At 35.6% G+C, this 26,619-nt stretch overlaps 2 protein-coding genes across 8 annotated transcripts in view; one reads left to right on the top strand and one right to left on the bottom strand.

Moving 5' to 3' along the window:
• Positions 1-3,669, bottom strand: part of sobpa (sine oculis binding protein homolog (Drosophila) a) — a 45,938-nt gene extending 42,269 nt beyond the window's left edge. For 2 of the 6 annotated variants that reach the window (XM_051126820.1, XM_051126825.1), the window contains exon 1: positions 3,085-3,668. In XM_051126820.1, the coding sequence (XP_050982777.1) occupies positions 3,085-3,180 (96 nt within the window). In that variant the 5' untranslated portion in view covers positions 3,181-3,668. Of the gene's footprint in view, positions 1-3,084 lie in introns of all 6 variants that reach the window. The other 4 variants (XM_051126823.1, XM_051126824.1, XM_051126822.1 and 1 more) reach the window with 3 other exon arrangements.
• A 9,123-nt stretch (positions 3,670-12,792) lies between these two features.
• The window catches only part of pdss2 (prenyl (decaprenyl) diphosphate synthase, subunit 2), a 44,957-nt gene continuing 31,130 nt past the window's right edge, over positions 12,793-26,619 (top strand). For both annotated transcript variants that reach the window (XM_051126829.1, XM_051126828.1), the window contains exon 1: positions 12,793-13,349. In XM_051126829.1, coding sequence (XP_050982786.1) covers positions 13,123-13,349 — 227 coding nt within the window. In that variant the 5' untranslated portion in view covers positions 12,793-13,122. The remainder of the gene's footprint in view (positions 13,350-26,619) is intronic.

Raw genomic sequence — 26,619 nt, 5'->3', positions numbered from 1 at the left:
TTATGATCATCATCTGTCAATTATTTGAAAAGTTCCCATGATGATGCATATCAGCATATCTGTGTGAAATGCTGTGCCTTAGTCCAGCTAGTACACTATAAATGACAAAAAAGATATAGCACAGAATTCATTTGTGTGTATAAACTGTAGTACCACCCATTACCCAGCATGCTTAGCTAATTTGCTGTTGTATTTGCATGTTTGTATATGTTACCAAAGAAGGTGGTGCTTGATCATGGCAGTGTTTTGTTATGGTGTATTACTATGTTATCTTTTCTGTTACAGTAAATGATGTGTATAAGGTTAATGTTTATATATATATATATATATATATATATATATAACAAATAAAATCTGTTTCATAGGTGTAATGCATGCTATAGATTTATAATAGATTTTTTGTGAGGTGAATTGCTGCTGAATGCTGTCTGTTTGCACTAAAATAGTTGGTAGGGTTAAAATTCGGTCTAATGGTCCTCACCCAGTCGAAAGCAAGACAGCTTCATCCACAGCTCTGTGGTAAAAATGACAACTCTACGGATAAAATGACAGACTTGTGCCTCACTGATACACACAACACCCCTTACAAGGCCAGCACTTACCACAGACCGTTGGGGATGAGCATAGTAAATTACAGAAGACAACAAAGACTAAACAGAGTGTGACACATTTGAGTTATTGGGAGAAATTGTGCACTAAATTCAGCAGATTAAAGACGAGCAGTGCACAAGCTGCTATGTATAAGCCGCAATGTTTAAACTGAGTTCTATAAGTCGCTGCCTACCTCACTTAGGTGACAGTTTTTCCAGCATCCTTCATCTGCCCAACTCCACCTTTATTCTTGCTATATTTTAATCTCATATTTAGTAATCCAAAAGGATATGTTACAGCTTGAGTTGAGTTTTATCCTTAAGCTCTGCCAAATCTTTTTAACTTGTGTGTATTTGATAATGCTTTTGATAGCATCCATTGTCCAGGCTTTTATTTATTCCACTTTTAGTACGGGAAGGGAAAAAAACATAATGGAAAACAAGCAAAATCACACCATTTGGGAACCAAGGTATTTGTTCCAATCCGTTTCTGTCAGAAACTGACTGTACAAAAATTGATTTATTAAAGGAAAGGTCAGCAGTGTGAAAGACAATGTAAACTTGTTACACAGGCAGTGATATGTTTTCACTTTAATTCATTGATAAAACAAGAGGGAAAAACTTCCTCGATGCTCAAAAAAATCTTGTTCACGGGTCAAAGATTTAAGTTTTATCAACTGATTACAATTTCAAGCAATATTCACACAGATGTTAAACTTTTGAAGATGATGAACATTTTTCGATTTCTAAATTAAAATGAATGTTGATGTTCAAAAACATCTAAGTGGTGGTAAGTGGTAAAATTAATTTAAAGGCTGAAATTCTTGAAAAAAATCGATTTGTTTTATATCAGGCATTTCTATTAAAAAAAGTAAAGTGGTTTTGTTTTATTAGGTAATAATTGAAAACATTTGTCAGCTAAATCAAAGTCAGTTATGTAACCAACATGCATGCAGCAGTTTTGTTGTCATCTGACATAAACAGGAAATGATATCAGAGTGAAGACCTCTATAGACCCTAATGCCAATTTTTTTTTTTAAATGAAAACACAAGGTTAGATGGAGTCAAGTAGCGAAACTTCAAAATTCATGAGAATATAGGATAATTGTAAATAAAACAATAACATAACAATAACTAACATAACAACAGACACCTTATTTTTTTAAATAACTGAAATATTAAGAGGGTTCGTGCCTCTCAAACCCCAAACAATTCATACCTCACACGTAACAGCTCCAGAATAAGTCAGTTTCTGCAAGGGCAGCATTGCATCCCTCTTTTGTATGTGTGCGTGTGTGTGTGTTACGTCAAACTGAAAGATCGGTGGCGTTTAAGGAGACCGGGGAGACGCACGCGTGTATCTCCGCTACAGGTCGATCAATATCTGTCAAATTTAGAGCCCCGGCGGACCGGTGAGCATCGCACAGGTTCCGTCAAATAATCACTGACAAGAAAGAAAGCGAATGAAGCAAATTCACCAAAGCCTCACACGCGTTTGCAGTGACCCAAACACGTTATCAAATTAATAATAACAATGATGAAATGCGTCCCTGATGTTACCACGATGTTGCTGTCAGAATGAACGTAGCTTGATCTGATAAAGAGCACAGATAAATTCTGGCGTTTCCAAAACATTAGGCTGCATGGCAGCTGATGCAAACGCTTCAGACAATGAGCACCACAAAACCAGGAGACAAAGCGCCTGTGTGCGCCTTCAAAACATACTAACGCACGGCTCTCCTCAAACAGAACAAAAAAGTGAAAGAATCTCCTAGTTGTGATTAAGCGAAACTAGGATTGTATAAACCACATACCCCCCAAAAGGCTTTTTAAATGTGCATTTGTCACAAGCAGACAGCGCTCAGTCAGTGTTGAACAGATGAACATCTGGAGTGACCAGCGCTTCTCATCGGAACAGCTGGACAGCTGCACCCTTCCAACATGTTTTCCATTTCATTATTGAGTTTTACGCTGTTCTGGTGCTTCTATGTTGTTTTTCAGAGTGATAGTAACGCGCTAGTAGTAGTAGTAACGCGGCAGTTTGACGCGGAGACTGACGCACTGGATTTTCCATCAACTACAGTGGAGCCAGCAAGGGGATTTCACTCTAAACCATCTCTAAACCATTTCTACTTTACGCGCGTATGGCATAGGAAATCACATAAATATGTGTTTAAATAAAATCCGTAATTCAATATAAACTAAATAGATCACCACAAGCGCTGGAAAGCAAGACTGGAGTGGTTTGGAAGGTGTGTGAATTAAGCTCAAAAAAGAAACGGGAGGAACATAATGCCGACCTGTTCTGCAACCCAGAAAAAAAAAAAAAAAAAAAAAAAAAAATCAAAGTTAGCTGATTAACCCCAAACACACAGCGCTTGAATGAATCGGTTCTCTATATTCAGTCCGAGGGCGGAGCGGCGGTGCGCTCAACGCATCCAAAAATGACAAGCCTTTATGGGCGCCAGTGAGAGAGAGCGCACGCACAGCCTACCTTCATCTCTGCGTTAATTTCCCTCTTCACGGGGTGAGCTGGCTTTCTGCTCCTCTTGTTTTCCGGAGGTCTTCCCTCTTTCTCCATCTCAGCCATGTTTTCTTTAAATCTCTGTCAATATTTGGGGGTAAAAACCCCGCGGGCGCACGGCACGGAGCGAGGCGGGGCCGTTTCAGAGTTGCGGAGTGGCAGCGAATGGCAGGCGTGCGAGAAGCCCCAGTGAAGTTGATGCTGCTGCTGCTGGTGCTGCTGCTGCTGTTGCGGGCTCACCGTGCCCGGTCGAGTCAGCCATCTTCTGCCTGCTATTTCTCAGCGGTCTGAGCGTGAGCAGGATCGAGCCCTCTCGGAAAGCCAACCGAGAGGTTGAGAAAAAAGAGCGAGCCAGACAGGGGGAGGGGCCTCCACCGTAACTCTATACGGCCACGCTGATCCCGGGAAGGCTATTTCCTCCCCAATTTTCCACAGATCGGTTTTCACTCAGGACTCCACGCGTGGCGGAGGTTGTCGCGCGATAGGAGTGAATAGGTGCCGTTGTCTGATGTGTTATCGTTCACCCCGAGCGCGTTATCAGCGCTCCGCAGGGGGTGCTTGATATTGTCATACGAGACAATTAATGGAAATAAAACAGTCGAGGGGTCCTAATCGTTTCCTTTTAATTAAACATCTTTGAATGGGTGGAATTATCATAATGGCTGTTAGTGTTTATAAGACAGATATATCTGCAGGTAATTAAAACCCTCTCTGAAGGTGCATGTGTGAGTGACAGCCAAAGATTTCACAGGGGCAAAAGGAAGTAAGAGAATGAGATGTGTGCCTATATATGATTTCTTAAGTCCTGTGGTCACACTAAAAATTTGTCCCTAAAAACTGTCTCTTAATTTAGATGTCTGAGGTATTTTTTTCAGTCACACATAGATTATAGATCTGAAGAGATAAGTAAACAAAAAGTTCTTAAATTAGACATTTTTTTAAATTACCATGAAGTTCATAGGCCTACGCAGACAGAAAATTCATAATCCATAAATCCATAAAACCCGACAGAAAAGTGGACTGTAAAAGTGTTTTGTTTAAAATTTTATGTTTAGGGCCCATTTTAGAATTGCTCAGATTTTTCTTCTTCTCCAAAATTAATCGCATTTTTAAGGGCCTAAACGTGCTCGAAAACTCATGAAACTGTGCACCAGTGTTGCCAAGTCTGCGGTTTTCCCGTGGAATTGGGCTGCTTTAACACTGTTGCCACAGGTTGTTTTTTAATGTCCATGGGCTGAAGCAACCCCAATAACGTTATATTTTGCCCCTGGAATGCGAACTGTATCAGGGAAACCCTGCCAAAAAATGTGTATTTTACCCCCTGGAATGCGAGTTTTACTAGGGGACCCCCCTCGAAATGCAGTTGGGATAATTTTGAGTAGCAATTGGGCTGGTTTTGTTGTGAAAACCTGGCAACCCTGCTCTGCACACACGCCAAAAGTGGTGAAAATTTACATCCGATATGGGTTTCAGAAGTGGGTGTGTCAAAATGGCTCGATAGTGCCACCTATAAAATTTCAACGAAGTGCCCCTCAAGCTATATACAAAATTCGGTCCCCGAAAAGCCCCCCGGTACAAAGTCCGAAACCCAACAGGAAGTCTGTTTTTTTTTAATTTTCTCAGCATTTTGTGCCATTTTTGTCTTTTCAGGTATTATATTTAAAGCCCTTTGTGATGTCAAATGAAGGGTGTGTCTGTGGCGGCCTGACAAACTTTGATGTTTTGCTGTGAAAAATGAGGTTGTTATAATTCAGGCATACGATGTCCGATCTGCACCAAAATTCACATGTTTGATAAGAGTCCTGTCCTGGACACATGCCCATGACCATATTCAGTTATAGCCATAACGTCACCTGCTGGCAACAGGAAGTGGCATTTTTGCGCTCTAACGAACTCCTCATAGAGTTTTAATGACATCAACATTATATTTGGTCAGTCTACTATAAAGACCTTTGCAATGTTAAATTGCAAAGATCTTGAGTTTTCGTTAAAGGGCTAGTTTTACACTAACTTAAACATGCAATGTTCAGTCTGCACCAAACTTCATGTTTGGTAAGTGTCCTGGCCTGAAGACATCTACATGCCAATATCCAGTTATAGTCATAGCGCCACCACCTGGTAGCAGGAAGTTTGGCACATATAAATGACTGACATATTCCTTCTATATTTACCATTTTTAAATGCATATTGCTCACCCAGGTGCGAGGGCCCTTTCAACGCTGCTTGCAGCTTTAATTTATCATTACTTGTCCCTTCTTTGTAAGTGAAAACTGACATTGTTTCAAAGTAAATCTTAATTTTTTTTTTTAGCGTGATTGAATTAGTATAAATTAAAAACATGGCACAAGCACAGGTGAATCTGCAGCATAATATAAAATTTTATTTATTTATTTATTTTTAAACTGATACATGCACTCTAAAAAATGCTGGGTTAAAAACAACCCGGGACTGGGTGGAATATGGACAACTCTGTGATTGGTTTGTTTTGACCCAGCAGTTGGGTTAAATGTTAACTTAACCTGCTGGGTAGTTTTATTTAACTCAACTATTGCTTACAAATTACTATATGTCTGGCTTAAAATGAGACACATAATTACTAGAGGCATCAGCAATTTAAAAAATGTTTATTATTTAATTATTATTCATTCAGCTTATTAATAAATGTTATTTATTGTACATTTTAAGCAGGAAATGTACAATTTTAAAACTAATGGTTCCAAAAGGGTGTTTTTGCAGTGATGCCATAGAAGTTCACCATGTTCACCTTTCAGTGAACAGTTCTTAAAAGAACAATTTTGAAGAACATTAAAAACATTAAAACATTTTTTGACTATAAAGAAACTTTTCGGCATTTGAAAGGTTCCATGGATGTTCAAGGTTCTTCATGGAACCATCAATGCCAATAAAGAACCTTTATTTTTAAGAGTGAGTAATATTTAAGCAATTGTTGAGTTAAATAAAACTACCCAGAAGGTTGAGTTAAACATTTAACCCAATTGCTGGGTTTGTCTATATTTCACCCAGTGCTGGGTTGTTTTTAACCCAGCATTTTTTTAGAGTGTGACTTTTGACATCAACAACCATAGATTTGCAATCCCGACTATGCATGTTTGCCTGAGTAACATTTTTTTCACCTGCTATCCTTCGACCCTATCAGAACAGAACTTTTAGAGTGGACACAGAGGTCCACCTGCAACAAACAAATGACATCACAAGTCTCTTTATCACTTTTACTTCAGTATTAAGGCTACTCTCTGTGAATCGAATCTGAGGAAGATGGAGCCTAAAGGTCTGGACAGAAAGAGTTAATGGACTGTAAAGATGAAGATGAAAGTCACATAAACTGCGACTGAACACATCACATTTCCCGCTTCCCTCCTTCTCATTTTCTCCATCTCCCGTCCACCGGTGGATCGGCTCTCAAGCATGGCACACTTTGGGTAGGATGGCACAAGACCTCCTCTCTCCTCTGGATCAGACCAGAGGCCGTCGTCCTTGAGAGCGTTTCGACGTCCCGTCCCAGATCACTAGCAGATGCGCGACGGCCTGAATGAGTGCATTGTTTAGCACACACAGCTCTGGCAGCCCCTGCCGAACATTAGCCCATGATAAACAGTTACATTCTAGCAGGGATACTGTTACCCCTCTTGATACTAGAGGAGGTGCTTCAGCCCGTTTCTCTAACAGGCCAAACTGTGTTTTCTCCAGCGTGGATTGGCTTTCACTCCGATTCGATTCCATAGCTCTTAGCCTTGTGTATCAAGTGCAGAGGAATATGGTTTGTAAACACAAGTAAGGCTCTAATATGCAATGACAAATAAGATTAGAGGATGGAATTTACATCTCTTGGGAAATGCCTGGTGGAAAAAGTGTGGTCATGAGACAACATCAGCCTTTTCTGTTCTCATTGTAATCCCTGCTTGTTTATACTGTGTGTGTATTGTGTCCGCCGAAGTGTGTGTGTGTGAGAAAACCCGTGTGTTAGTGTGTCTCCGTTTCAAAAAGATACTTATGGGATTTCTACGAGAGGGAAGTATTACAAAAGGAATTAAAAGTAGATGTAAAACAGCTGGATGCCGAATCCGTCACCGCTTCGGGAAAAATAAACATTCGCTTTACAATCACAGCGACAGATGAAGCTTTAAAAAATTCAATATTCTCTCTGAAATGCAGTTGTTTGTATAACAACCTCATTCACTGTAGCATCATCTCTTTATTTCGTCTATGCACCACAACTTAATTCAGAAACTCACCTCGTATTATCTTTAGATGGGACTTGGATCACCCACAGAGTCTATGCAAAATACAGCTCTCCATTGAAACCCACAACAGCCGGCAAATGAGAGTCAACCTTGCCTCCGCTCAATCTTTTCAGGAATTCAAAAAGTACAAAGCGACCGTTTGAAAAAAGTGTTTTCCATTGCAGATTGCTTTCAGTTGTTTAATAACCAGACAATTTTCATTTTCCCTTGGATGAATTTTATGCTTCTTTAGATTAAGACGAACGCTCTTTAATTAAATGAGGCTATTCTGTTGTCCATATCAAGCATGAACCTTGAGATTTCAATTCACATATATGTTATACAGTAACTGGCTTATTGTCCGTGATGTTTTTCCCCCCATGAATTCCTCTTTGTGCACTGAGGTTTACCATTATACCACAAACTAGATACTATGGTTGAACAGGAACTTTCAAACATACCAAAATAGCTTGCTGTCTTGGTTACCTCCAGGCTTATCAAAGAGAACTCTATAGAAAGACAAATGTTGCTTGTGAAGTTTTGGTTTGATTAAATGACTTCTTGGAGCACAACAGACCTCTTAATTACGTGATGATTACAGCTTTAATTTGTTAATTAATCATAAGTGACAACAATTGAAAGAATGACAAAGATTGGATCGAAAAGACAAATGAAGCAGTGAACAAACACTGTACTGCAGCAAATAAAAAACGACAGGTGAATTGAATGTGGATACCCAAAACGCACAGCTCTGCTGCACGAATCATGTAGCAGATGGTTGATTATTTAGGCGTTGGTATAATTTCATTGAGTGTCATTAGAAAGACTGAGTGGAGGATTTGTAGATGCCGTAAACAGCCATTTTTTAACCTGTGGAGGTGTTTGCTGACAAATGAGCAGAACTTTATGCTAAACGTGAAGGTTTTGAACAGAATAAGGCAGAGGAAAGGCTGGCACATCAGAGATGCAATATTCAGAAAACAATTTCTAGTTTGGTATGCACCAGATAAATCGCTTCAGCCTACACTGTAAAAAAACAATTTGTTGAGTCAACTTAAAATAATTTGTAACCTGGCTGCCTTAAAATTTTAAGTTCAGTCAACTCAAAAAAAGTTTATTCAACATGAAATGTTAAATTATACTAAGTGACAACTTAGATATTTGAGTTGAATCAACTTAAAATTTTAAGGCAGCTGGGTTACTTCCCCATCTGTTAAGTTTAGCAAACACAAATATCTAAGTTGTTACGTAGTACAACTTAACATTTCAAGTTGACTAAACTTATTTTAATTGACTGAACTTAAAATTTTAAGGCAGCAGGGTAATGAATTATTTTAAGCTGACTCAGCAAATTGTGTTTTTTTATTTTTTACAGTGTACTGAGATAACAAAAACCCAGAGACAGCATAAAGTGGGTGTCAGAGATGGGAAGTAACAAAATACAAATACTTCGTTACTGTACTTAAGTAGATTTTTCTGGTATCAGTACTTTACTTCACTTTTTATTTTTCTGTCTACTTTTTCCTTTACTCCTTACATTTTTACACAAATATCTGTACTTTCTTCTTCTTACATTTTCAAACCAGGCTCGTTACTTTAGTTTTAATCAGCATTTGGTGGATCACCATTCGATAACAATTCTCTAATAAATCATGGATCGGTTAATTTTGACTGGCAAGGCGATTCGGCCTATCAGAGTAATCAATGCGACTCGAGAATTGAGTGGAAGCTATACTTTTACTGTAATAAACCATGCTTAAATTTGGTAAGAGAAAAATATGACTCATGATAATGCAGTACCATGTTCAGTATTAGGATTTTTCTGTAAAGATATTGTCATGATGTAATCGTTATTGTACTAATTTTGACATTTAGGCAATTTAGAAAATATAGTTTTTTTTTTTTTTTAAATCTATAGTACTTAAGCCATTTTAAGATAAAACAACAACACCTGGTCATAATGTGATACTTTAAATCGAACTTTACTGCAAATAGAATATAATGAGGTGGTTGTTTTGCAACAAGGTGGAGAAAGTTTTGCTCATAACAGTAAATGGCTGATGGGAAAAATGACAGGTACAAGAAAATTAGTGAAAAAAGCAAACACACACAAAGTGAGATACAGAGAGATATGATGGAAAATGAAGAGACTGAAAAGGAAAATGGAAGTAAAGGTGCAGTTCAAGAAAGAGCCTTTTTCTTATTTTGCACGGCCACAGCCTAACGTTTTAAACATTTATTTAAATGTGATGGCCATACAAAAAAATAGGGTTGTCCATGGTTTTAGAATTTGTATGGGATGGCCTGGATGAGTGTGAGATTTCCTGGGCGGAAATTTTGTCCCAGTCGGGCCCTGTTCTACATGGTGGCTGTTCAGCCTTGATACGTTCATTAGCTAACCAATTTTAAATGTAAATTATTTTTATTAATGTGTCAATATGATATGATGTCCAGTTACCAGTGTGACACTAAAACAGGTAATGGGTACTTTTTACTTAAGTACATGTCTGTGCCCATACTTCCTTACTTTAACTTAAATATTTACCCTTATTTACCTGTGGTCAGTACTTCTACTTTTACCACAGTATTATTAAACACGAGTATCTGTACTTCTACTTGAGTGAAGGATGTGTGTACTTTTGCCGTGTCTGGTGGGTGTGGTGTGGAATGATCTGGAAACTCTCTAGAAGCCCTAACAGAATGAGGAGAGTTTCATTGGTCCCCTTCAGAAATTAAAAGTTGTTATACATGCTATTGTATCTGTGATGTTGAGCGTGTCTGTCAGAGTAAGCGTGTGGACTTTTTGTAAATACCTTCTGAGACAGTTCACAGTAAAATAGGTGCGTGGGGAATCTGAGATTCATGTGCCATGTGTTGTTGATTAAAGTAATGCAACCCAGTCTTAAATAGAAGGTCGAATTTATTGAATTTCAAAGGGAGAGGAGAGCAGAGAGGCCCTTGATTTTTTCCCCTTCTGTCAGTCGTTCTCTATGCCCACAGCAGCATGTGTGAATGCGTAATCAACAGTTTGTTTCTCTCTCATTATTCTCAAACCTATAGGTTCTTTTCATGTCTGCAGAATGAGGTGGTGTGGCATTATGCTTAACAGTGCTAGAAAACTGGCAGTTAAATTCTTGTAATGAGCATTACATGGTCTTACAGTTATACACAAAATCCCATATTATTTTAATTTAAATACATATTAAAAAATACAGAAATTTCCAAAAATACATTGTTAATACAGATACACACACACAAATATATATAAGTAAGATCTTGAAAAAAAATCTTCTTAACCCTTAAGCAGCTCTGTTTTATATTCAGTATATATTTGAAATATGATTTAGCAAGAAAGATATATATATATATATATATATATATATATATATATATATTTTTTTTTTTTGCCATATAAGGTAAAAAAAAAAAACAAATCAGTGAAATTTACGGGAAAAAATGTAACTGAACTAACAGAAACAGAACCTTACTATAAAATGTATATTGTAGTATTACATTTTAGGTTTTATAGATTTTATTTGGACATTTATAAAACACTATCATGGTCATGGTAACACTCATGACACTAAAATAATGCAATAAACATTAATTTAATAAGATGTAAAATAAAACTGATTAATGTGAAGTGTCACACAGGAACTTCTGGGAATGTCAATTTACATTTTTTCACTATTAAATAAAGGTGTCTTGTTTCTTTTCACTTCCAAAAAATTGTAAAATTAAACTAAATGTCCTGTTAGATTTATTACTTTTTACAGTGTCCAGTTGAGGTCAACAGTTTACATACACCTTGCAGAATCTGCAAAATGTTAATTATTTTACCAAAATAAAAGGGATCATACAAAATGCATGTTATTTTTTATTTAGTACTGACCTGAATAAGACATTTCACATAAAAGATGTCTACATAAAGTCCACAAGAGAAAATAATAGCTGAACTTATAAAAATAACCGTATTTAAAAGTTTACAAAAGTTGATTCTTAATACTGTGTTGTTACCTGAATGATCCACTTTGTTTTTTTGTTTAGTGATAGTTGTTCATGAGTCCCTTGTTTTTCCTGAACAGTTAAACTGCCCGCTGTTCTTCAAAAAAAAAAAAATCCTTCAGGTCCCACAAATTTCCCTAAAAATATGTACAGCATTTTTTTGTGTATTTGAACACTTTCCAACAATGACTATATGATTTTGAGATTCATATTTTCCCACTGAGGACAACTGATGGACTCACATGCAACTATTACAGAAGGTTCAAACGCTCACTGATGTCCCAGCTCGCAGATCATGCAAAGTGTACGTAAACTTGTGACCTCAACTGTATGTGTTTCCATAATCTTGATCAGATTCAAGAGATTAAATGATAAATGACATGATAGAGGCACTGCAATAGAGTCAAATAGGATAGCAAAAAATTAACTAGTTTGACCCAAGGCATCAGTTTAACAGACTGAACTGGGCTAATGGTCTTAATCTGTTAACCTCACTGCATGAAATATGCAAGCCCATAGTTAAGTTCAGTTGAAGTAAACGAGATAACCTTAAAAACATGTGTAATAGAATAACAGTGTCAATTCTTTTCTGCTTCAAACACAGTAACCCTGAAAAGTAACTTCTGTCTTAGTTGGTAACATTGTGGCCATACAGGAGTGTCACTATCTGTGATATGTTTGAACGAAAAGAACAAAGGCTGCAACAAAGGCTGCAGTGTCAAAATAAAAACATTATATGTCAATTACACAATTCAGGTTGTGTAAAAAAAAAAAAATCATTTGACATCATTAAGGTTCTTGCGCTTATGTGAAATTCCCTCCTGGCTTTTAACAGTTGATACAGCTGAAGTCAACATTGTTATCCCAGGGGATTCATTTGACTGGCGTGATCTCAATATGGGGATTATCACAAATCCAGAATAATCACACTACGACATGCAATACAGAGCAGTGTTTCTCAACCGGTGGGTCACAACCCAAAAAATGGGTCACAAGCCTGTTCTAACAGGGTCATGCACAGCAGACTAGAAACAGTGGTAAATGCAAACAATTAAATGCAACTAACCATATAATCACACGTTTAGGACGGCTTATCAACCTTTAAAAGGGAGGAGAAACCCTATAGTTTTTATTGTTTTTATCAAAGGCTATGAGCGTAGGCCTAATCCAAGTATTTTGGTCCAAATGTATTATCTGTCAAATGACCCTTAATTTGGCAGATACCAACATGGAAAGATTGACTGTGTCAAGAAAAAAAGTAACAAACAAAAACATCCTGTTTTAATCCACTAAGGAAAAAAAACGAAATAAAATACATTTATTTATGATACATTAAAAAAAGACACTTTTCCACATTTCCTGTAGTTTTGAGAGCGTTTTTGGTGACGAAGGGGTTAACCGCGCAGTCTTTACGACAGGCCGTAAACCGATTCGTAAAAGATGGCGACCCGGTGCAGCTGTCAAAACGTGAGAGTTTAATGTTGTAGAAATGCCCACTCAGGAACCAGCACGTACTATCGGTTTGGAATAATGTACTTGCATTAATTAAAGACCATCTTTCGATCAGCTGAGGCGACTTCTGTGTGGAAGAAGAGGATGTTTTCTTCCCTCAGGAGGTGACATTGGAGAGGACAGAGGCTGCTGGATTTGACAGTAAATAAGTAAAAGAGCGTGTCAGTTCTCTGATGTAAACTTCTCTACAAGTACCGATGAACATTCGTACATTGAAATAAGTGGTCTATTAGTTTTATTTGTTTTTAAAATGGCTTGGAGGTCACGGCTTTCTTATATTGGATGGAGGCATCTGAGTATTTTTTCTAACCCGTCTCCCTCTAACTGGACTAAAGTGGTGTCTGATGCTGAGAAGATCGTAGGATATCCAACTTCATTCATGAGTTTACGTTGTTTACTCAGTGACGAGCTCAGCAATGTGGCCATGCATGTTAGGAAGTTGGTGGGAACGAAACACCCTCTGCTGAACACCGCCAGGTACTGTGTTACATTTATGTTCTCCCTCTAGCTAGATATGCTTTAAGTTCCTTCTTTTGAGTTGGATTTTTTAAGGAATCTTGCACACTGATTCACAAAACTTCTCTGAACGATTCGATCACGAATTAGTCCAAGTGGTTCTTGAGTCATTTGACTCATTAAACCGAGAACCGATGAATGGAGCTCATAGAAATTTCGAGTGAACAAGGATTTGGCCTAATGTTACAAATAAAACAAATGTTACAAAAAGCATAGGCTACTGGAAATATGCTTACGACCGTTTTATCAACGCTGATATTAAACAGAGTTGTAATAAATAAGATTTTATTACAACATCCAATAATACATTTTTGAGCACGAAATCAGTAAATGTGACCCTGGACCACAAAACCAGTCTTAAGTAGCACAGGTATATTTGTAGCATTATCAAAAAATACATTGTAGGGGACAAAATTGTTAATTTTTCTTTTATGCCAAAATCAGTAAGTTCCATGAAGATATTTTGTAAATTTCCTATCGTAAATATATCAAAACTTAATTTTTGATTAGTAATATGCATTGCTAAGAACTTCATTTGGGCAACTTTTAAGGCAATTTTTGCAATATTTTGATGATGTATAAATTTCAGTTTCACAAAATGAAATTGACCAGTCATAAGTGTCAATTTTTTGAAAGCTGAATACATAAGCTTTCCATCAATGTATGGTTTGTTAGAATAGAACAATATTTGGCCGAGATACAGCTATTTCAGTATATGGAATCTGAGGGTGCAAAAAAATCTAAATATTGAGAAAATCACCTTTAAAGTTGTCCAAATTAAGTTCTTTGCAATGCATATTACTAATCAAAAATTAAGTTTTGATATATTTACAGTAGGAAATTTACAAAATATCTTCATGGAACATGATCTTTACTTAATTTCCTAATGATTTTTGGCATAAAAGAAAAGTCTATAAATTTGACCCATAGGTATTTTTGGCTATTGCTACAAATATACCCCAGCGACTTAAGACTGGTTTTGTGGTCCAGGGTCACATATTAGAATGATTTTTAAAGGATCATGTGACAGAAAACTGAAGCAATAGCTGTAGAAAATTCAGCTTTACAATCACAGGAATAGTAAACAGTTATTTTAAATTGCATTCAAATAATGCTGTTTAAATAATATCTGACAATGTTACTATTTTACTAGGGCTGTCAACGATTAATCACGATTAATTGCATACAAAATAAAAGTTTAAGTTTGCCTAATATATGTGTGTGTACTGTGTGTTATTATTATGTATATATAAATACACACAAATTAATGTGTATATATATGAGAAATATGTTATTAATATACAAAAAGATTTTATTTATATATATAATATAAATTATATAAAAATTATAATAAATACATATGCTTGTAAATATTTCTGAAATATATACATGAATGTGTTTGTATTTATATATACATAATAATTATACACAGTACACACACATATATTAGGCAAACTTAAACTTTTATTTTGTATGCAATTAATCGCGATTAATCGTTGACAGCCCTATATTTTATCTTATTTTTAACCATTTTAACCAAATAAATGCAGCCTTGTTGAGCATAAGTGACCTTAAAAAAATGACTAACCCCAGACATTTGATCTATTTTCTGGACTGAGTCTTTGACAGTTTTATCAACATGCAAATGAATCAGATTTGTAATAAATATGAATATTAATACAACGTGCAAAGCTTTTTCAGGAAAGTTATTTGTTTTAATTCTTTTTACTGTAAATGCACATAATAAGAAATAAAAAGAAAATGAAATCGGACATAAAAAATGAATATTAACTTGACTTAAAGTTTATAGAGCTCTTATATATGCCACATCAGTGTCAGCGACCATGCAGTGACGTAAATTAATTTTTTTGTTCGAATATACCAGTTCACAGAAATAAATTGGACTTCCCATAACCATGGTGCCAGTTTACAGACGCTTTATATGAATAAGAGTTAGTTTATGAATATTGATTAGGTCAGACTGATGTTGCCTGGTAACCTCCTTGGAATGGTCTGGCATGTGACCCAATTAAAAAAGCTTTCAGCATAGTAGCACTGCCTAACGGACTTAGTCAGTTGCAATATACTATCATCTGCACTTCAGCCAATCAGTTGTAACATAGTCTGATTAATATTCATTATTTGCATTAAATGTTCACACACTTGAGTATCACCTGCATGTAGTGCTTAAAGATGCAGGTCATAAACATAAGTGGCTCTCAGAGGACAAATTAAAAGACCACCCAACAGGAACTTCTGGGTAATCTGCAGTACCAACCTGTCTAGTTTGTTAACTGACAAAGCAATACAAGTCATTTTAATAAATCAATAGGATGATTGATGTTTACGTGGAATCCCACATTATAGTCCTACATGTAAAGCTGTTTTATTGAAGCAAAGTGTCTTTACTGCAAGTCAGTAAATCTTGGTGACATCCCCATACACCTTTTTTAAGTAGGTTAATGAAGAGTGAAAGAATGAAATTGAGATGACAAGTCTTGTACAATTGTGTTTTTCAGGCTAGCCCAGTTAAAGCATGTTCATTGAGCTTGAAAGGCTTAAAGTATTAATTCACTTCCAGAATAAAAATTTCCAGATAATTTACTCACCCCATGTCGTCTAAGATGTTCATGTCTTCCTTTCTACAGTTGAAAAGAAATTAAGGTTTTTGAGGAAAACATTCCAGATTTTTTTCAATATAGTGGACTTCAGTAGAGGCCAATGGATTGAAGGTCCCAACCATGGAATAAGAGTCATATATAATTTTTTTTTTTTTTTCACTTTTTAATCACAAATGCTCATCTTGCTCTAGCTCGACTTAATTACATAGTAATTAATTACACATTACATAGTCACATTGGAAAGGTAACATGAGATGTAGGCAGAAGTACTGACCCAGTGTTTACAAAGCGAATGTGCAAAGAAAGTCAATTGTTGTTTTACCTTTTTTTGTAAAGGTCAATGTCGGACGATTTTGAAGTTGAGTTTGTGAACACAAACCGCAGAGCTAGTGCAAGAAAAGCATTTGTGGTTAAAAAGTATATTGATTTTTATTTTTTTATTTTATAAAATGACCGATCATTTTGCTACATAAGATTCCTCCTTATTCCTCGGCTGGGATTGTGTAGATCGTGCATTGAAACTGCAGTTTGGACCTTCAACCAGTTGATCCCCATTGAAGTCCACTATATGGAGAAAAATCCTGGAATGTTTTCCTCAAAAACCTTAATTTCTTTTCGACTGAAGAAAGAAAGACATGAACATTTTGGATGACATGGGGGTGAGTACATTATCAGGAAATTTTCATTCTGGAAAAGTGAACTAATTCTTTAATAAATGACACTTTTGTCCTTTCCTGGGTCTACAGGTGTGTTTTTAACCTAATGATTTTGCTTCTTGACTCCAGAAGTCACAGGTTCAGTTCCGGTTAGGGGTGATTTAGAAATGGAAGATTTATTGAATTCACTTGAGTATGGCACCTAACCTCTAGGTTACCTCAAGGAGATTGACCCTGGAGGTGAAGTACTTAAAAGTCACTTTCAAGTAGCCAAATTAAAGCTGTCTCCCCCCAGTGGCTGTCATTTGCAGTTCTAGTGTGATTTTTGTGCAACTTTGAGACAGACAGCCCACTCAAGATCAAGTTTGATTCTGGACTTTTCTTTAGTGTAGCACTCTGTCTGCTTTTTTACACTGCTGTGAGCTTTACTTAAGTCCATAAATATGATGTGTGTGGTATTAGCTTTATGTGATTTTGTGTAATAACTAATCATATTCTGATCAGTGACATTACAGTTTTTAACAGTCAGAACTCAAAGGGCGTAAATGGAATTTTATTCTGAACTGGAATTTACCACAAACACAAAATAGGATTTACAAAATAAAAAAAAGAAAATCCCCTGCTGCCTATAGTATGCTAAAAATGAAAATTCTGTTATGATTTAGTCACGGTTATGTCGTTTCCAAACCCATATGACTTTATTTCTTTTGTGCAACACAAAAGAGGATACTTTAATGTTGGTAACCAAACTATTTTGGTGATCGCTGGCTTTCACTGTATGGACAAAAACAGAAAAAAACAAGCTAATACAGGTTTGGAACGACATGAGGGTGAGTAAATGATGACAGAATTTTTATTTCCGGGTGAACTAACCCTTGAACTTTTATTCACCTGAGTGCTGTCCAACCGAATGACATACAGAAAGTTTTACGAGGAAATAAGAACTGAGTGTTTGTGTGTGCGTTTGGTTTTAGAGGGAGAGAGAGAGTTCGGGAACCCAATCCGGCCCATCCAGACGACAGTGCTGGAAACAGTAGCCCAAGGGTGTAATAACCTATACACCTAAATCTGATATGACAATCCATTTGGGAGGGGACCCTGTCTTCTCCCCTCAGCGTCAGTGCAGATTCAGCCGTCTCCTAAGACGCGCCAAAGATATTTATACGCACAATTGCAGGCTGGCGAGTCGGGCAGTGCCAGCTCACGTTCCGCTTCGCCTTTCTGTTCATTCTTAAAAAAAAACACAGACCTCAGTGAAGTTCAGAGCAGTTTGCGGTTGCGGTAAGAGCTTGCGGAGATGTCCGTGACACGTCAGGGGAAGACCTTCACAGTTCCACACACATACTGATGGTCTCATTGAGGTCCTTTATGGCAGAGGTTTTCAATCTTTTATCTCCCACAGAACTCAAATCCTCCATCCTAAATTTAAAAGACATCTCTATTAAAATAATAACAGAAATGTCTAAAATATTGTTCAGAAATTATGTAGTTTTAAATTTTTTTTTCTCTCCCCCTAGTCATTATACAGTAGTACTGTACTGTTAGATGTATTTATTTATTTACTTATTTGGATCGATTTTATTTTAATATTACTTATTTATTTACATTTTTTTCCCCAAAATTTTTCTAAAGATCCTCAGTTTGAAATCCCCTTCTCTTTGGTACTTTTTGGGGCCACCTATAAAAATTTTGTCCCAGTCCACATGTAAAGCGACAACCCAGCTGCATACACAGATGATATTCCAGACGAACTGAATGCAGTGATGTAATGTCACATTTTCCCTATGACATCATTCGCTGTGGCATTTTGATTGATATTTACAGCATTTTTTTTCTTAGTTGTTAAGGGCCGTTCACACTAATGCGGTAGGAGCAGCTCAATGTAGAGGTTAATGTATTTAAAAAAAGATGTTTATTATCTCTCAGTATGTTTGTCTGTAAACTTGTACATTTGCTTATAAATATGCAAATATGCTAATCCCACCCTAGATTCATCTGATTGGTCCATTGACATTTATGCGCAGAGATTTATGCACTGCATCCAGTGTAAAACAGTTGGTTGTAACTAGTGCAGGGCAACAATTAATCGCGATTAATCACATACAAAATCAAAGTTTTTGTGTACATAATATATGTGTGTGTGCTGTGTGTATTTATTATGTATATATAAAGACATGCACATACAGTACAGCATATATTTAGAAAATATTTACATGTATATATTTATTTTCATTTAAGGCTTTAAAACGATTAATCACGATTAATCACATCCAAAATAAAAGTTTGTTTACATACTATATGTGTGTGTACTGTGTATGTTTATTATGTATACATAAATACACACATACATGTACATACTTAAAAAATATTTATATGTATATTTATACTTCTAATTTAGATCATATATAAATGTAAATATTTTACGTATAAATCTAACATATTTTTCCCACTATATACATGTATGTATGTGTATTTATATATGCATAATAAATATACACATTACACACACATAGTATGTAAACATAAACTTTTATTTTGCATGCGATTAATCATGATTAAAGGAGAGCTCCACTTCCAGAACAACAATTTACCAATAATTTACTCAGCCCCTTGTCATCCAAGATGTTCATGTCTTTCTTTCTTCAGTTGTAAAGAAATTGTTTTGTGAGGAAAACATTTCTGCATTTTTCTTTATATAATGGACTGATATCTCCCCCGATTTTGAACTTCCAAAATGCACTTTAAATGCAGCTTCAAACGATCCCAAATGGGATTGTAAACGATCACAGCTGAGAAAGAAGGGTCTTATCTAGCATAATGATTGGTTATTTTCATTAAAATAATACAATTTATATACTTTTGAATGCTAAATGCTCGTCTTGTCTTACCCTGCCTGGACTGTTTTTTTTCTGGTTGATGACAGGTTATGTCGAAAAACTCCCATCTCATGTTCTCCCTCAACTTCAAAATGGTCCTATATCGCTGTTTTACCTTTTTTGTTAAGGGTCTTTGCATGTTCACTTTGCAAAAAATGTGTCTGTACTTCTGCAGCGATGTAGGATGACTTTGAAATGATTTTTGAAGTAGAGGTAGAAAATATGATTGGAGTTTTTTGACATACCCTAACTGTCTTGAACCAGAATACACAGAGTTCAGGGAGAGCAAGACAAGACGAGCGTTTGAGATGAAAAAGTATTCAAATTTTATTTTTTTAAAATGAAAAAAAAAAAAATATCGTTTCGCTAGATAAGTCCCTTCTTCCTTGGCTGGGATCGTTTACAACCTCATTTGAGACAGTTTGAAGCCGCATTTAAACTGCATTTTGGAAGTTCAAAACCGGGGCACCATAGTAGTCCATTATATGGAGAAAAATGCTGAAATGTTTTCCTCAAAAACATAATTTCTTTACGACTTAATGAAAGAAAGACATGAACATCTTGGATGACAAGGGGGTGAGTACATTATATGTGAATCTTTGCTTTGGAAGTGGACTTCTCCTTTAATCATTTGACAGCCCTATATTTAATATATAAACATAGCATATTTTTCTTAAATATATACATGCATGTGTGTGTATTTATATATACATAATAAATATACATAGTACACACACATATATTATGTACACAAAAACTTCCGTTTTGGATGTGATTAATCGTGATTAATCATTGCCCAGCACTAGTTTTAACCCTGCATAGCATCTTAGAAATGCACCGCTCATGTAAGATGTGAAAAAAAAGAAGAGAGATGCACTACAGGGGCCAGAAACATCCATTTGGTGCATGTTTTCATTGACTAACCCAAAAACAGCGTTGTGTGTGAACAGCCCCTTTGAATGTTTCACACATATTAAGTGCACTTCACTGTGTACTCCTTGTCTGTGAGGGTCATAAACACTTTCCAGCTGGTCTGTAACGTTCTATCTCTCTTTCATTCCCGCTTTCCAATCATTTCTTATCACCACTCGTCTTGTTTTAATGACTCCCTGCTCCTCCCTTTGCAGTAGAGTGAGTTTGTGATTTAATGATGTGTGTGTTTGTGTGCATGTTTTGAGATGCAGTTTCTGTCTGATTGAGTGATGATGTGTGTGTTTCTGGGTGGTGGATGTGACCAGATTATTTCAGTCCGTTCTAGTGTGACCTTTGCATCGGTATGTTTTTAAAATGCTGGCTGAGGCCATTGGGGCTGGTGGACAGGAGGATGTTAAAAACCTGATTGTTTAAGGGCATGGTCTTTCGTATCTTGGGATGTGACCTGGTGTGTATGAGCACTGCTTGATTGAGTGCATTTACACTGAGCAGCTCATTATAAAAATCTGATAACACAAGTTAAAATGTTTTACAGTTTTAACATTAAAATGTAAACAGATATGCATGAATTGAAGTAGCTGAATAGCAGTGTTGTTATTGTTAACTAAAACTGTAAATCATTTTCATTAATTGAAATAAAGCTGAAGTAAAATATAAATATTAAAAGCTAACCCCAACCTAACATAAATGCAAAAAACTTACATTAAAATGAGAAATGATGCTAAAATAAAATACTGAAACTGAAATAAAAATAAAGCTAATTGGAAATATTATATATATGTAATCATATCTGGGTACTAACTGACTACATGTAATCTGGATTATGTAACTGGATTCCAAAAATCAAGTACTTGTAATTAGATTAAATTACATTTTAAAATAATTGTAATCGAACTGCACTTTTTATGGATTACATGTTGAAAGCAGAATTTTTTTCAGGTTTCTTTGATGAATAGAATAGCATTTATCTGAAATAGAAATCTTTTGTAAGATTATAAATGTCTTTATCATCACTTTTGATCAATTTAAAGCAATGATATAGTGTATAATTTTACAAAAGCTTTTTATTTGAGAAAAATGCTGATCTTTGGATCTTTCTATTCATCAAAGAATCCTGAAAAAATGTACTCAAGTGTTTTAAATATTGATAATATCTTGAATAGCAAATCAGCATATTAGAATGATTTCTGAAGGATCATGTGACACTGCAGGCTGGAGTAATGATGCTGAAAATTTAGCTTTGATCACAGGAATAAATTACATTTTTTAAATATATTTGAATAGAACACAGTTATTGTAAATAGTAAAAATATTTTACTGTTTTTGCTGTACTTTGGCTCAAATAAAAGCACGCTTGGTGAGCAGAAGAGGGTTTTTTCTTTCAAAAAATCTTACTGTTCAAAAACTTTTGACTGGTAGTGTACATTCAGAAAGTCTTCAAGTTTTGTGGACATTACACAAAGATCAGTCATTAGCCAAGTGGCGACACAGCTTTTGACCACTGATTTACAAAAACCAATTGATTTAAAATGCACAAATTCACAAGCTTTTTTGTCATCTTACCCTCTTTCACCTAATACATTTACTTGAAATACCCCTGAGGTTTTAAAGTAAATATTTTACTAATTAAGTATCACATTTGCATGTTCATTGTTTCTCAGACGTTGGTTATGTTCACATGACATGCACGCAAACAAATGAAATATTTCCTTTTTTAGTAAGTTATTTATTTTGGTTGATTTTAAAATGATTTATTTTAATGTAACTATTTATATGATTTATTATTAGCTTTCATTAACCTCACAAATCTCCTGCAATTCCTTTACAAACCCCAGTTTGAGAGACGTTGATGTAATGTTTAATGCACTTCATGTTGTTAATAACAACAAATTGGAACAAATTGTCTGATTATATTACCTAAAATGTGTAATGTATTAGATTACGTTACTAACTGCAATTTTTGTCATGTAATTTGGAATCAGTAATGGATTACAATTTGTAAGTAATCTACCCAGCTCTGATTATATATAACTACTAATACTAGCTAATGAGAGTGGCCAGCAAAACACTGAAATCTGAGTAATGGGCGTGTGCTGATCAGGTTTCCCTTAAACCGTTTATGACCTTTACCTGATAAGAAGAATACCGTTTAAGGCGTTTACATGACCTACACAGTATTGGGCTATTATTAAGCATAATCTATGTAAGATGATCCATGTAACCGCACTCATTGATTGTCCTGTTATCAGCCACTTTTATGCATTTCCAGCTCTCTCTTGTATATATTCCTCGTTTGTATCTTAAATGTCTCAAGTCTCTCCTTTATTCTTTCATTCTGTCATGATATGTCCTGCCCACTTCTCTCTCTCTTGCTCTCCCTCTGCGCTAGGCTGTTTGGTAGTGGGCGTGTCTGGGTGTCATCTCATCTCGATTACCACAGTTGTGATTCATGACAAGTGACTCTCTGCCTAGAGACGGGATTACAGCCCTTGTCGTCACGGGAACTGCATTGTGCCTCATTGCTCGGCAACCAGAGACGATTGTAGCTCTGGAACACTTGTGATATGAACATCCTGCATGACCTGCACACTACATTAGATTAATATCAGTCTGGATTTAAACTTTCTATTGCTTCGTCCTCACTAAGTGCACACAAAAACAAACATACAGCACAAGGCCCAATTTGCCAGTGAAAAACTCTTCAATGATGCTCATTTCACTTCTTCGCTGATATGGCTCAGATGACTAGTGCCATCACTGAACAGTAGGCTACCATTCACAAAGAACACATTTTTGCATTCCACTGCAGTGGTTTTCCATTCAGTAGACGAATGTGTTTGACCATTGCATTTATTGTACATTGTATCTTTTTTCATTGCACGTGTTCCAAAAAAAAACACATTTTTACTGTATTGCTTTTCCATTGTTTTCTATGTAAATATGTGCTAGATGGATGTGATTTCACTTCCATCTTGGACATTTTTATCATCTCCGTGTCATACAAAACTGTTTTTTCTTTCCACTGAAATGTCTTGCATTTTTAAAAGGATAGTTCACCCAAAAATGAAAATTCTGTCATCACTTACTCACCCTCATGTCATTCCATATCTTAAGACCTTCGTTCCCTTTCAAAACACAAATTAAGATATTTTTGATTAAATCCGAAAGCTTTCTGACCCTGCGTAGACAGCAACACAACTACTACGTTCAAGGCCCAGAAAAGTAGTTAGAACACCGTTAAAATAGTCAGTGGTTCAACCATAATTTTATGAAGCTACAAGAATTCTTTTTGTGCGCAAAGAAAACAGAAATAATGACTTTATTCAACAATATCTTCTCTTCCGTGTCAGTCTTTGACGTGCGTTCACACAAGCGTGCTTTTGATATTACACCTTGTTTTAAAATTTATATCTGTAATCGAGTTTAATTTTTATTTATTTATTTTTTGTCATAAATGTTACTTTAATTTAATTTAGTTTGAAATATAATAGAACTTTAGAAGAAAAAGGAATATTAAGGTTTATATCATGGATAGTCTGCTTTTTTTCTCACAAGTTTCTCACAAAGTGGTTCTTTATGTGGAGGAATTAGGGATGCACGATATTGGATTTTTGCCGATATCCGATATGCCCGTATTTACTCATATTAACTCATTTTGGCCAATAGCCGATGCCGATACCGATATATTTCCTTTTCTTTGGTAACATACTCCAAGTCTCCTTTGCTGAAATTATAACCAGTTTTTTTACAATATTTATTTATTTATTTATTTACTAATTTTTAGAATTAAATAAACAATAATGAAGTTCTTTTAAAATGACAGTGCACTGACTATAAATAAACTATATATCAATCCCTGCATTTTTTTTTTTTTTTTTTCAGAAAAATGCAGTGGTAACCTTAACATTTATTTTAAGATTTAACATTTGTAAATGGTCTAAAGTGAAAGAGTTCTGAAAATCTTTTAGAGCTCATAATTTGTTAAAAAAAGTAACATATTACACATTAATGAATACATCAGTATATATTAAATTATTTAATATGTGTGTATTAATATTATATTAATAAGTGTCATGTTTGTGATTTATTTATTTATTTTATTTATTTAGTTATTTATTTTTAAGTTGTAACTTCTGACATTTAAATAAAAACATTCTCATGATTTTATCAGCATCAATTACTGCTTTATTTTATCAAAAACAGTCTAAATATTATTTGTGTATTTTATATTTATTTTATAGGAAGTAGGCCAACAGCGCCCCCCCCCATGGTTATCTAATCACTAGTTCACCCTGAGCACATGGGAGTTATTCCTCTTATCGGCGTAATTTTTCCATATCGGCCAGTTGCCGATATTTGCATTTAATTGGCCGCTTCCAATTTTGGTCCGATAATATTGTGCATTCCTAGGGGGAATTGATGTTGAAATTGAAAGATGTATTAAGTGTCTCTAAAATGATCAAAATGCAGAATATTTGTTTTAGAGCAAAGAGGCCTTTGGCTGTTTTTGCTACTGGGTCTTCGAAAGGCAATTATAAGAAAGTTATTTGTATTATGTGTGTATTTTAAACAGATAATAGAGCCAAGTAAAGGGTCGGTGGAGTTGGATGCCTTTTGCTCAGAACCAACCACCAACCGTCATACAGATGCAAATTAATCATGATGTTGAAAGGCAGGCTAGCTCATAACAGCGATGACCTCTGCCTCCGAGACCCCCTCGTGGAACTGTGATTAACAAGCCCGCGAGTGTCTTTGTGTGTGTGTTTCCTCCTCCATAAAGAGAAAGAGACAGTGAAAGATGGAGAGATGGGAGGTGAAAAGAGGGCGAGACTGTATTGGAACGACATGCTGGCTCATTAATATGACACTGTGCATTTCATTTAAACACAATTAGGATATGGTGAGGCCTGACGGTCACACACTCGATCACACACACACATGATCACACACACATACTAGAAACTTTTATTTTTATAAAGTTGCCGAATGACTGTGTTAGTTAAATTTTAGTTTTAGAGGCCGTTCAAACACAATGCGTTTTTACATTCCACTGCACTGCTCTATGAAAACATACACTATGTGGACGTCTTTGACTGTTGCATTCTCGTCTTGTGCATGACATGGGATTTTAAAGACACAATATTCAAATTAAAAGTTCAACTTAAAAAACATCTCTAGACCTTGCATTTCTTTCATTTCACTACCTGCAAAAATGTGTTCTTTGTGAATGACCTTTTATTGAACTAGATTTTTTTTTTTACATGCTTGCTAGGTTGTTGCCATGTGATTGCTAATGTTTTCTTTGTGTGTATTTCTATTTACAATCTTATTTAGTTCCATCCAAGTGTTTTTAGGGGACTAGTATGCATTTGCTAGGGTTTTCTGGGTAGTTGCTTAGCAGTCCATGCAATCCTCTGTGACTGCCTGCATTGAGATAATGGCATAATATAGTTGTTAGTATAATCAAACTTTTTATATGCTAACTGAAGTGACTTAACATACAAAATTTAAAAGGTTTAACCAAATTCCATCATGATTTGGCTATGAAAATGTATTTAATCACTGTCACTATGGTTACAGGTGGTATTAATGGCTACGATGAGAATAGAAATGGGGATGCACTTTATTGACTCATTCACACAGACCGTATTCAAGCTGTTCCTGGCTGCTGTTGTAGGAACAGGATATTTTGAGAGCCACACCTGCTAGTAAATACTGTTGTCAATTCCAAACACTTAATGTCTATTTACAGTTGAAGTCAAAAGTTTACATACACGTTGCCGAATCTGCAAAATGTTAATTCTTTGACCAAAATAAGAGTGATCATACAAAATGCATGTTAATTTTTATTTAATACTGATCTAAATAAGATATTATAAAAGATAAGTGAGTGTTTGAACCTTCTGTAATAGTTGCATATAAGTCCCTCAGTTGTCCTCAGTGTGAAAAGATGGATCTCAAAATTATACAGTCATTGTTGGAAAAGGTTCAAACACACAAAAATGCTGAAAAACCAAAGAATTTATGGGACACGATGGATTTTTCTGAGGTGCAGCAGGCAACTTAACTGTTCTGGGCAAACAAGGAACTCATGAACAACTATAATTAAACAAACAAACGAACAAAAAAAAAAGCTGTGGATCAT

This window comes from Labeo rohita, chromosome 13 (assembly GCF_022985175.1).
Source record: "Labeo rohita strain BAU-BD-2019 chromosome 13, IGBB_LRoh.1.0, whole genome shotgun sequence".
NCBI classification, from domain to species: Eukaryota; Metazoa; Chordata; class Actinopteri; order Cypriniformes; family Cyprinidae; genus Labeo; species Labeo rohita.
Note: the sequence above shows the minus strand (reverse complement) of the source record. Positions and strands in the feature narration are given on the sequence as shown.